This window comes from Schistocerca cancellata, chromosome 9 (genome assembly GCF_023864275.1).
Source record: "Schistocerca cancellata isolate TAMUIC-IGC-003103 chromosome 9, iqSchCanc2.1, whole genome shotgun sequence".
Classification (NCBI taxonomy): domain Eukaryota; kingdom Metazoa; phylum Arthropoda; class Insecta; order Orthoptera; family Acrididae; genus Schistocerca; species Schistocerca cancellata.
The window spans coordinates 113,079,242-113,092,696 of NC_064634.1; the positions used below are offsets into that span (position 1 = coordinate 113,079,242).

At 43.9% G+C, this 13,455-nt stretch overlaps 1 protein-coding gene across 1 annotated transcript in view; it reads right to left on the minus strand.

Annotated features, from left to right (window-relative positions):
• The window catches only part of LOC126100858 (integrator complex subunit 10), a 132,027-nt gene that overhangs the window by 3,999 nt on the left and 114,573 nt on the right, over positions 1-13,455 (minus strand). Inside the window, exon 12 of the mRNA XM_049911526.1 lies at positions 11,743-11,999. Within this exon, the coding sequence (XP_049767483.1) occupies positions 11,743-11,999 (257 nt within the window). The remainder of the gene's footprint in view (positions 1-11,742; positions 12,000-13,455) is intronic.

A 13,455-nucleotide genomic window follows, 5' to 3' on the forward strand; every position in this document is an offset into this window, starting at 1 on the left:
TTTTACAAAGTTTTATTAATGAATATTACTTGTTATTGTAATTGTGGTGGTGGTGGTGGGTCTTCAGTCGAAAAACTGGTTTGATGCCACTCACCACCCTAGTCTATACTTTGCAAGCCTCTTCTGCATAACTGCTGAAAAGTACATCCATTTGATCCTGGTTACTTTATTGAAGCTCTGGTCTCATTCTACAAGTTTTATCCTCCAAGCTTCCCACCATTACTAAACTGACAATTTCTCGATGCCACAGTTGTGTCCTTTCAACTGGTCCCTTCTTTTTGTCAAATTGTGCCATAAATTTAAACCTCCTCATTAGCAATGTGACTTACCTTTCTAATCTTCAGCACTCTTCTGTACCACCACACTTCAGAAGCTACTATTCTTTTCTAGTCTGAACTACTTGTGTGTTACACTGCCCTGCAAGGCGTCACTTTAGACAAATAGTTTCAGAAAAGATTTCCTAGTACTCAAATTTATTTTGGATAAAATAGTTTTGCATATTGGGGCATGACACTGTAAACTACTAAAACAACTAAAAACTACTAAAACAACTAAATTGCCGACATTTCGACCGACTTGCTGTGGTCTTCTTTAGGGCTATTCACTGTTGTGTGCTGCTGAATGCCTTCCTTTATATACTGATGAAATTTCTATATATATTGTAATTTTTGGTTATCTGGTGGATACCAATGTCACATATTTAAAATGTCACTGGACAATTTGAAGAGGTTGTTATGGAGGGGTGACTGTACAGTACACTGTTGCTTCTGCTACCCTCATGGCTGACTGGAAGAAAATCTAGTAGATGATTGGCAGAAGGCAGTGTATCGGTTGTTTGTTGCCTGTAACACTCTGATAAGCGATCGGTGGGCAAACTCTTGTTGACGATGTGAAGGCAATAACAAATCAGCAGCTTGCATCTGGTGGTAGCATTTTCCTGCGGCGAGGCGTTAAAACCGCACAGTATTTCTCTCACAGCCGCTTTTTATATTATTAAACTGGGTCAAATGGTGCTGCTGGCTGGAAAACACACACTGTCCACTGGCCTGGAATTGCTGGCAGCCAGGCCATAGGTAACTTGTAGCCATTCTCTCTGTTCATTCTGTTAGGGGGTTTAATTATTTCAATAGCCTCTCTTATTTTCTGTTTCCGCGTCCACAGCTGGGGAGCAAGCACACAAGGTTCTTGAAAATTTATGGGACAGCTATATTCCTGGTAGTGTTCTGCTACAGCTGACTTGCTATTCTGTCCCAGTTGTACATAATGTTCATGCTCTGAAACTAAGGATCCAGTGAATGGTCGCCACACTGCAAGTGTCTACAAGCTTCAGTGTGAATGCAGTAAAGTCTATGCTGGTGAAAGGGGGAGACCTATTAGCACTTACATTTAGGAACATGAACTTTACATATGACTGGTACAGAACAACACGTCAGCTGTAGCAGGACACCACCAGGAATACGGCTGTCCTATCAATTTTCAAGAAACTCGCATGCTTGCTTATCAGCCGTGGATGTAGCAATGGAAAACAGGAGAGGCTATTGAAACAATTAAGGCTCTCATAACATGAACAGGGAGAAAGGCTACAAGTTACCTATGACCTGCCTGCCAGCAATTCCAGCCTGGCGGACTGCGTGTGTTCGCCAGCCACCAGCACCACTTGACCTGGGTTTAACAGTATAAACAGTGGCCGCAAGAGAATTGCTGTGAGCCTTAATGCTTTGCTGCAGGAAAACACTACCCCCTGGATACAAGCTGCTGATCAGCTATTGCTTTCCAGTCACCAATGGGAGTTTGCCAACCAATCAGTTACCATAATGGCAAAGACAACAGACAGGCAATATCCTACCTTTTGTCAATCACCTACTAGAGTTTCCTTCCAATCAGCCACCGGGATAGCAGAGGCAACAGCGTACCATACAGCTACCCTGTCATAACAACCTATTCAAATGACAACTCAGATATGTGAAGTTGGTAGCCAGCAGATAAATAACATGACAGTACATAAAGAAAGACACGGCGCTGAACTGCTCCGAAGAGGACCACAGCAAGTTGGTCAAAATGTCAGCAGTTTAGTTGTTTTAGTAGTTAACAATGACACAGCCCAATACCCAAAATTATTTTATCCAAAATGACACCGGCTATGGAAACCTATGTACTCAAATTTATATAAAATGTCAATAAATTTCTCTTTTTCAGAAACACTTTTCTTGATATTGCCAATCTGCATTTTATCTCCTCTCTATTTTGGCAGTTGTCAGTTACTTTACTGCCCATATAACAAAACTCATGAACTTCTTTTAGTGTCTCATTTACTAATCTAATTTCCCCTGCATTGTCTAACTGAACTGCACTGCTTTGTTTTAGCTTTTGTTGGCGTTTATCTTGTAACTTCTTTTCAAGAAACTATTCATTCCATTCAGCTGCTCCTGAAGTCCATTGCTATCTCTGACAGAATTACAATGTTACTGGCAAACCTAAAGTTTTTACTTTTTTCCTTGCACTTAATTCCCTTTACAAGTTTCTTCTGTGTTTTCTTTACTGCTTGCTCAATAAATAGATTCAACAACACTGGGGATAGATTACAACCCTGTCCCACTTCCTTCTCGACTACTGGTTCCCTTTCACATTCTTCAACTCTTATAACTGCAGTCTGGTTTCTGCACTAGCTGTAAATAAACTATAGCTCCCTGTATTTTATATCTGCTATCTTCAGAATTTCAATGTTGGTATTCCAGCCAACACTGTCAAAAGCATTCTCTAAATCTATAAATGCTTTAAACGTATGTGTACCTTTCTTCAGCCTGTCTTCTAACATAAGTCATAATGTCAGTGTGCCTCACATTTAACTACATTTCTCTGGGACCCAAACTGATCTTCCCTGAGGTCGGCTTCCACCTGTGTTTCCATTCTTCTGTAAATAATTCATGCTGGTATTTTGCAATCAAGACTTATTAAACTAACAGTTTGGTAATATTATTAAATGTCAGCACTTGCCTTCTTTGGAATTGAAATTATTTAATTATACTTGAAGTCTGCAGGTATTTTGCCAGATTCATATACCTTGCACACCGGGTGGAATGGTTTCATTATGTCATGTTTTCTCTAGGTTTTCAATAATTCTAAGGGAATGTTATCTACTACTGGAGGCTTTTTTCAACTCAGGTCTTTCAATGCTCTGTCAAATTCTTATTGTAATATCAAATCTCCCAGCCCATATTCATCTACTTCCTCTCTCTTTCTATAATATTGCCTTAAAGTTAATTTCCCTTGCATAACTTTTATACTTATTCCTTCCACCATCCTGCTCCCCTTTCTTTGCATAGTACTGGCTTGCCATATAAGCATGATGGTTGGTTGATTTGGGGGAGGGAACCAAATAGTGAGATCATCAGTCCCATGATCTGGGATGGCAGAAGTGAAGGGAGGAACAACACAAACAGCACAGTCCAGTCAAGGGGAACGGAGAAAGTGCAAAGAGGGAAAAGGAACGGGGAAAGCTGGGATGTTCCGAAATGCTATGCGCAGTGGAGCACCAGCACTGCCACTGACTCATCCCAACACCAACACCATATCATACCTTTATCATGATGGCAACATGAGGGGAAGAACACAAAAGAAAAGAGGAAACAAAACAGCACAACAGATCAGACAAAACATAGGGAAAAGGTGGGGAGAACCTGTCCAGTATAGAGGCAAGGCCAAAGACTCTATAACCACCACCTACACTACTGAGAAACTCAAATGCCAGAGGAAAAGTCAAGGACTTATATCTGCAAGTACAAACCACTTTTGTGAAGAAAGCCAAGGCTGGACATAACCACACGAGGATCGTCCCCTAACACACGAGACAAGGAAGGTGGGAGGACATATTCAGTATGCTGGGCTGAAAAGCGGCATAGTCCAGCAAAATATGGATAATTGTGAGCGGAACCCCGCAACTACAAAGGGGGGTGGGAGGGTGGCTCACTCATTGCAGAGTAAAACACAACGGGTGAACCTAGTACGGCCAATATAATGATGACAGAGGACGGTAGATTCCTGCCGGGAGAGGCAGAGGGAAGAACAGCACATGGTGAGAATCTCTTTGGTGGCACGAAGTTCATTAGACAGAGGGTAGCTTCCCAGGTGTCACCCCATGATTGAGCGAAAAGAGAACTGATGTAAAGCCACAAATCTGCTCCTGGAAGGGTCACGGAGAATGGGGGTAGTTGGCTGTGGTCGCCCTCCAGTCAGATTATCAGCAAGTTCATTACCCAGGATACCCGGCAGTTACCAGTGGCTAAATGGATGCCACGATGGTGAACTGAGTCCAAGAGCAGCAATGTGGAAGGAGCAGCCAATCTATAAACTTGACAACCACAGTCTGGGTGCAACAGAACTAATGCCCGGTAAAGACGGAGAAGAGTCGAATGATTTGTGCCCCACGAGGTGGTGTGGGCAATGAAGTGAAGAACATTGAGTTTACAAAAACTGCCAAGCTTCAGATGACGAATCTGAGAGAACCAAGAAATGGAACTGGGGGACCATGGTCAGGTGTTGGGCATCGAGATAAAGAGACCTGAATAGGATGGACCTTAGTCTGGTGGCAGAAATGCACCAACCTCAACTTAAGGCAAGAGAATTGAAAATCATGAGTGTGTCCACAGGGAAGCGCACTGGAAGGCACCCTGGAGCTGTCGTTCCACAGAGGCCACCGAGCAGGAGCTAGCACAAATATAGAAATCATCCACAACAGAGCAGAGTTGACCGCTGGTCCAGCAGAGGCCCCAAGTCCATTAATGGCAATTAGAAAAAGAAGGACACTTCATACGGCTCCCCATGGGGTGCCATTTTCCTGAATCTGCAGAGATCGGAGAACAGTGCCAACCCAGACTCTGAACAACTGGTGGGACAGGAACTGGCGAATAAAAATCGGGATGGCGGCCCAAAGACCTCACTCATGAAGCATAAGGAGGATGTGACAGTACCAAGCTGTGTCATAGGCCTTATGGAAATCAAAGAAAACTGCGACAAGATGGGGTGCTGAGAAAAGGCCTGCCAAACTGTGGATTCTACTCAAAGCAGATGATCGATCGGAGACTGTCTCTTTCGAAAGCCACACTGGTAGGAGATAAAAGGTCCTGAGCCACCATCTGTTCTAGTAACTTGCAGGGGACATTTGTCTGGCTGATGGGCCAGTAACCATAAAGAGATGACTGGTTCTTGCCAAGCTTGCGGACAGGAACCACGATACTGTCTCTGCATTGAGAGGGGAAAACACCTTGGAGCCAAATACAGTTAAACACCTGGAGGAGATACTGACATTGTGGAGGGCTGAGGTGTTGAAACAATCGGTTGTGGATGGAGTCAGGGCCAGGGTCTGAACTGTGAGAAGAAGAGAGGGCCAAAAGCAGCTCACTTTCAGTAAAAGCTTCATTGTAGGATTCCACATGACAAGCAGTAAAAAAAAAGTGGGAAGCTTCAGGCAGCTATTTCAGATGGAGGAAGGCAGCCGGAGAGGAGGCTGTTGCCGATGTCATTGCAAAATGGGTCAGAAAGTGTTCCGCAAGAATGGATGGATTTGTACAAAGGCCACTTGGAAGGGCAAGGCCCAGAATGTAAGACTGCCACTGACAACCTTGGAGGGTGCAGACTATAGCCCACACCCATGATGAAGGGACAAATGAACCGAGACAGGGGACAAAGCATTCACAACACACCAGTTTGTTCTATTTGATCAAGTAACGGGCTTTGGCATGAAGACAAGTAAAGGTAATAAAACCGGCTGAGGATGGGTGCCACATAAGATGTTGCAAGGTGCAACAACAATCACAGACAGCAGTGGCAATAGCCATGCTTCACTGTGGAACTGGCTAACAGTGAATGGGGCCTGTCACGCGGAGAAAGGCAATGCCAGCAGCAAGGATTATCTTATCAGACAGATCACAGACAACTTCATCAATACAAACTGACGAAGAAGGCAGATACATGACCTGGGAGGCATATGGAGGCCAGTCAGCACATTGGAAAGCTCGGCAGAGAAACCTGGTCATTGGGGGGAGGGAGGGGGGGGGGGACGAGAGAATCAATGGGGAGTGGTCACTATCATCACAGAGTTCATTGTATGATGACCAGTGTAAGGTAGGGAGAAGGGGAGAGGAAGAGAGTGAAAGCTCAATGGCAAAGAAAGTGCCATATGCAGCACTAAAATTAGTACGGGAACCATCATTAAGAAGGCACAGGTTGTGGTCCACTAGAAATTGGTCAATGAGGAGCCTCCCCCCGACTAGATGAAGAAGCAGTGCCCCAGAAAGGCTGATGGGCACTAAAATCCCCAAGGAGGAGGAAGGGAGGGGCAGTTAGGGTAGCATACGCAGGTGGCCTGGCAGGAGGGAGATAGAGATTGCAAAGATTTCAAACTGTGATGGCAGAGTCTAAGTGGACCAGATCAGCAACTGTTTCCAACATGGTACAAAGTGGGATCACTGTACTAACAATATCCATATGGACCAATGTCCAGGCACCACCGGAAGTTCTCACAGGGCCAAACTGGTACCATCAGAAATACAGTACCCACAAAGGGTCGGCTAGAGACCATCAGTAGAATGAGATTCCTGGAGAATGACACTGACAGTAGTATCTGTTAAAGTTCCACTGAATAATCACAACAGCTGGGTACCTCTCATTGCCTGTGTGTTTGGGTGATCTGCCCTTCCTTCTTCTTAAACTTCCCTGACCTACCTCCCTCCTTCCTTGAGGGAGGAATTAAGAGCTCTGAGAGCTAGGATACCGCCTATTGTCAATACTAAATATTATGCTTATTGAAGGTAAGTACTTGCCAGTATTTCTGTCTTAAAATTTCATACTTTTCTTAAATGATATAACACAATTAATTATTTCAAAAACAAACTGGCAGTGAGGAAAAAAACTGTATCCATCACTATGAGCATGATTACATTCCTAGATGCCATTGAAATATTAATTATTTAGCATTTTTGCTGTGACAATAAACAGAACAATCATGAGAAGCATCAGAATTCACATATGAAAGAAGAAAAGAAATTTTGAGGGAGCTATGACCGCCACAGAATGCTGCAGAAGCAGAATGCTGGCTCCGAGTACAAATGTTTCAAGTTCCCATTTTTTGGATAATTCCCTTGCTTCTATACACCAGCAGTGCACTTAGTCACAAGCAACACTCATACATATTTAAAATTTTCTGCATATTCTATGTTCTTTTTCAGTTTCACTAATATCTGGCTACCCTGATTGGGGTTTTTGTAGTGTTTTTACAACATTACAGACAAATGCTGGGATGGTTCCAAAATTCACCAAAACTGTGACCAACTGCTTTCCCTATCCTCCATCAGCTAGTTTTCACCTCTAATGATCTTGTCGTCAATGGGAAACTTAATTCTAACATATCTTTCTTCTAGCCACACATGTGAAACTGAGGAAAGGCCATCTTGTGAGCCATACATGTAACCTGTCTTGGAAGACTCATTCAGCACAATATTTACATGATCATTACTTAGCTATGAGAGTGAACTGTCACACTGGTTATTTTGCTGCAGAGTTTTGCCTTTTTCCTCTTTTACATAATTCATAATATTCTGTGGATCCTATCAAAATGGATAAGCTTCAGGGGTCTGGTGTGAGTCAAATGTGCATTAAGAAAGAGAAGTAACTGTTACAAATTGCATTAATAGTTAACTACTGTTAAAATACTTTATTTGTGTTTACTCATGCTAAATTCAGCGTAATACAGTCAGCAGAAAAACTGCCATTTTGGCAGCAAAAAGAAAAGAAAGGAAGAAAAAATGCTCCTACTGTTCTATTGTTAGCTTAATATCTACATAGTCTCATTGCTATTTATCATAAAACCACACTTAGCTATTTGCCGCAAGAAGAGAAGCTTTTTTACCACGAGTATTGCTGCTAGTCACCTATCTAACAAAAATAACAAATCCTTAATTAAATTCTTTGTAGATTTACAAGTAGGCTATGTTTTTAATCATTTAGTCGAACAATAGAAACTCCAGATAGGAATATGGGCAATGTAGGAAAAGACAGATTGCTACTCTGAAGAATGAGATTTTCACTCTGCAGCAGAGTGTGCTCTGATATGAAACTTCCTGGCAGATTAAAACTGTGTGCCCGACCAAGACTCGAACTCGGGGCCTTTGCCTTTGCCGCGAAAGGCAAAGGTCCCGAGTTCGAGTCTCGGTCAGGTACACAGTTTTAATCTGCCAGGAAGTTTCATATCAGCGCACACTCCGCTGCAGAGTGAAAATCTCATTCTGGAAACATCCCCCAGGCTGTGGCTAAGCCATGTCTCCGCAGTATCCTTTCTTTCAGGAGTGCTAGTTCTGCAAGGTTCGCAGGAGAGCTTCTGTAAGGTTTGGAAGGCAGGAGACGAGATACTGGCAGAAGTAAAGCTGTGAGGACCGGGCGTGAGTCGTGCTTCGGTACCTCAGATGGTAGAGCACTTGCCCGCGAAAGGCAAAGTTCCTGAGTTCAAGTCTCGGTCGGGCACACAGTTTTAATCTGCCAGGAAGTTTCAGATTGCTACTTACCATAAAAAAGACACGTCGAGCTGCAGGCAGGCACAATTAAGACTCACATAAAGCTTTCAGCCACAGCCTTTGTCAGTAAAAGACACCCCCGCCCCCTCCTCCCCCCAACACACACCACAAAAAGGAAGCACACCTCACACACACGAGCACCAACTCGAACATCTTGGGCTGGAATGCTGCATCATGTGGGATGTAAGCAGAAATCTGGAGGGGGCTGGCGAGGAGAAGAGATAAGAGATATTAGTGTATGAGTGGAGAGAGAGAAAGAGAGAGACAGACACTTCCTGGTGGAGAGTACAGGGACTAAATTGCCAACAGGCACAGTGTCAGGAGGTTGTGGGACAAGGAGGTGGGGAAAAAAAGAAGCAAACAAGGAGAGGAGTGGGGAAGAACAGGCAGATGCATTGGCAGAGGGCCACAAATAAACAGGGTGGGAGATGAATAGGGAGGAGATGATGGGACATCCTGATGCTGCACCCGTTGGCTGTCTAGTCCCTGCACACTCCACAAGACAGCATTCTTCTTTCTCCCCACCCGTACACTACTATCCCATCCCGCTTCCCCACCCCGACCAGATTTCTGCTTGCAACCCACGTGATGTTGCATTCTGGCCCGAGCTGCTGCAGTTGGTGGTCGTGTGCGCATGAGATATGTGTGTGTGTGTGTGTGTGTGTGTGTGTGTGTGTGTTTTACTGACGAAGGCTGTAGCCGAAAGCTTTATTAGAGTGTATTTTGATTGTGACTGTGTGCAACTTGACATGTCTTCAGAATGAGATTTTCACTCTGCAGCGGAGTGTGTGCTGATATGAAACTTCCTGGCAGATTAAAACTGTGTGCCCGACCGAGACTCGAACTCGGGACCTTTGCCTTTCGTGGGCAAGTGCTCTACCAACTGAGCTACCGAAGCACGACTCACGCCCGGAACTCACAGCTTTACTTCTGCCAGTACCTCGTCTCCTACCTTCCAAACTTTACAGAAGCTCTCCTGCCAGGAAGTTTCATATCAGCGCACACTCCGCTGCAGAGTGAAAATCTCATTCTGGAAACATCCCCCAGGCTGTGGCTAAGCCATTCTCCGCAATATCCTTTCTTTCAGGAGTGCTAGTTCTCCAGGTCCGCAGGAGAGCTTCTGTAAAGTTTGGAAGGTAGGAGACGAGGTACTGGCAGAAGTAAAGCTGTGAGTTCCGGGCGTGAGTCGTGCTTCGGTAGCTCAGTTGGTAGAGCACTTGCCCGCGAAAGGCAAAGGTCCCGAGTTCGAGTCTCGGTCGGGCACACAGTTTTAATCTGCCAGGAAGTTTCATATCAGCGCACACTCCGCTGCAGAGTGAAAATCTCATTCTGGAAACATCCCCCAGGCTGTGGCTAAGCCATTCTCCGCAATATCCTTTCTTTCAGGAGTGCTAGTTCTGCAGGTTCGCAGGAGAGCTTCTGTAAAGTTTGGAAGGTAGGAGACGAAGTACTGGCAGAAGTAAAGCTGTGAGTTCCGGGCGTGGGTCGTGCTTCGGTAACTCAGTTGGTAGAGCACTTGCCCGCGAAAGGCAAAGGTCCCGAGTTCGAGTCTCGGTCGGGCACACAGTTTTAATCTGCCAGGAAGTTTCATATCAGCGCACACTCCGCTGCAGAGTGAAAATCTCATTCTGGAAACATCCCCCAGGCTGTGGCTAAGCCATTCTCCGCAATATCCTTTCTTTCAGGAGTGCTAGTTCTGCAGGTTCGCAGGAGAGCTTCTGTAAAGTTTGGAAGGTAGGAGACGAGGTACTGGCAGAAGTAAAGCTGTGAGTTCCGGGCGTGAGTCGTGCTTCGGTAGCTCAGTTGGTAGAGCACTTGCCCGCGAAAGGCAAAGGTCCCGAGTTCGAGTCTCGGTCGGGCACACAGTTTTAATCTGCCAGGAAGTTTGACATGTCTTCTTTACAGTAAGAAAAAAATCTTTTTTCTTACATTGTTGTTTTTAATTATTTATATATGTGGACTGAAGTGACAAATGAAAATTCGTACCAAGGCTGGGATTCAAACTGAGATCTCCTGCCCATTAGGCAGATGTGCTTACCACTACATCATCCCGGCACAGTGGCTTCGCACACCTGCACAGGCTACCCTAGTGTGTCTCCCTCCTCAATCCAAATTCCCATTCATGCTTCAGTCTGATTTTTACACAGTTGGAGAGCCTTTGCAATGCTGCTCTAGTTAAGGGAGAATACTAAGTGGGCTGAAGTGTGAATGGGAATTTGGACTGAGAAGGGAGGCGTGCTAGGGTGGTCCGTGCAGCTGTGCAAAGCCTCTGTGCCAGAGTGGCGTAGCGGGTAGCACATCCGATTAGTGAGCAGGAGGCCCGGGTTCTAATCCTGGCCTCAGTACAAATTTTCATTTGTTGCTTCAGTCTGCGTGTATACATCACAGATGTTTGAGACTTTAAAAGTTCTCTGGAACCATATAGTTCCACTTGGTTTTTAATTATTGTTTAATTTCTAAGGCTTCCCATTTTCCTGTTGTATGACTGGATAAATAAGAAAACAGCAAGGGCACTACAGCACTTGCTTTCTGCTGTCCACAAATTTGCTAAGCTTTCAACATAATGTTCTTTTAAACCTGGAAGTTTCTTTCTGGCATACCATTTACAGATTCAAAAAAACTTTTTAGATGTGCTTTTTGGGTGGGGTCCGCCTTTAGCAAAACACAATTTTGTCTTCTGTCCCAGACATGTTTCACTGTAGTTGCAGCATTGTCAGGTTTATTTTATTATTATTATGGATTCTTACCACATGGTGTGGTTTTCCTGCTGTATTACATTTTTACAGTGTCTGTTTTTCTTTACAGTTTGTCATCCGCAACCTTTCTTTTTATGTCATCTTCTTCACTGTCAACTTCTGTGTATTGAGAAGCTCTGTGTATTGGTAAGAAGCCATAATAATAAAAAAAAACATTGATGATGCTGCAACTGCAGTGAAACATGTCTGGGACAAAAAACAAAATTGTGTTTTGCTAAAGGCGGACCCCACCCAAAAACATCTGCTACTGTTAAAGCAAACACAGACAAAAGAACTTCACCCTCAAGATGATTTTTAGATGTGTGTGTTTATAAGTCAGTTATTCTTGTTTCACAGGCTTCTAAATAAATAGTCACATTTTAGTACATGATATCTAAAAGAGGTTAAACACCACTTTCCATGAGAATATTTAGATTTATTACCTTGATGGTTGTGTGCTGGGCACAATTTCAAGTGGAATAGCTCCACCTTGTTCCGTAGTGAGGTACACAAATTCTTCAAGGAGATCAATGGAAATGACATAGTGCTGGAACGGAGAGTAAGTAAAACTGCCCTTGTGATGAATCTGTTGCACCAGTTGATCCATAAGCTCTTCTTCCAGAGGCCAGTCTAACTGAACAAGAACTGTCATGTGCCCAATTATTAAATCCGTGTCACAGTCAGGTCTTTGGAGACATTTCTGTAAACAAATAATCTGTCACAGTTAAAAGGAAAAAAGGTGTGAATTAGAAAAATCACCAACCAGTTATAATCTTACAATGCATTTCACTTAGCATACCTGCCCACTTGTCTTACAGTTCCCTCATTATCAATCTTACACCCACAAAGTAAAAAGTAAATTATTATTTCATGAAAACCACATTGGGGCTTCCATTTCCAACATCAGACAAGTAAGATAATGCATATGTTGTGTGTCTTTTTCATGTGATTCATCTTATGTAAGAAAAAATGTGCAAATCATCACTGAAAAGGATCATATAGTCCTAAAACTTCAATCATGTTAGATAGTAGCACAGGAAGAATGAGAACATGTTTCCAACAATAATGTTAGTGACTGATGACATAACAATGCAAAAGGGGGTGGGCGGGGGGGTGGGGGGTGGAGGGAGGGGGAGGGAGGAAAAAATCAAGATAGACCTTAAAATAAAATGACTACAAAGAGAGTTCTTTTACTCCATTTTCATCTAGGAATTCAGAAATAAACCAGCTACTGGATACCACACAACATGTAATTTTAAGAAAAGTACTGAGTGATGTCAGCAGTGTACAAGTTCTCTAAGGAAATAATTTAATAATGAAGACTTGCTATCATTATTTGAGCAGAAGTCAATGTGGCCTGGTACCTCAATTATTCAATGAGGACAAACATCGGTAGTCAAGGTCATTTCACATTCCAGGTTACATGGCATCATTAGTTTTGTATGTAGCTCACCACAGTCTAAAATATACAGAAGAGAGATATATTGCTACTCACCATAAGGATTACATGCTGCATAGCAGACACAAACAAGCACATGTCATGCATGCATGAGTGCCATCTCCGGCAGCTCAGAGTGGAATGCAATTTCACTAGAATGAAAGCAGCAATCTGGAGTCGGCAGGAAAGGGAAAGGGGCAGCAGGATACAGTTGAAGGGAGAGGAGGTCTCCATCTGGCAGAGCGTGCAGGGACTAGATGGGAGGCACAACGAGACTGTCACCAGGTGCAGCATGGAGAGGCAGTGGGGCAGGGAGGTGGGGAGGAAACAGGGAATGGAGAAGGAGAGGAGCAGGGAAGAGGAAAGACGGGTGCACTGGCAGAGGGTGGCACACAATGAGGGTGAGTTGATGTGAACAGGGAGGAGATGCTAGGACAGACGGGATGGAAACTGTTGGGTGGAGGGTACCGGAACAGTAGATTACTGTAGGTTGAGGTCAGGATAATTTTGGGGGTGGAGAATGTGTTGTAAGGATAACTTCCATCTGCACAATTAAGAAAAGCTGCTGGTGGAGGGAATGGTCAAGATGGTCCAGGTTGTGAAGCAGCCACTGAAAAAAAGTACATTATATTCACTGCATATTATGATACAGGGTGGTCTACTTTGCTCTGCCTCACAGTTTTATGGTAGTTGTTTATCCTGGTGGACAGCTCGTTGG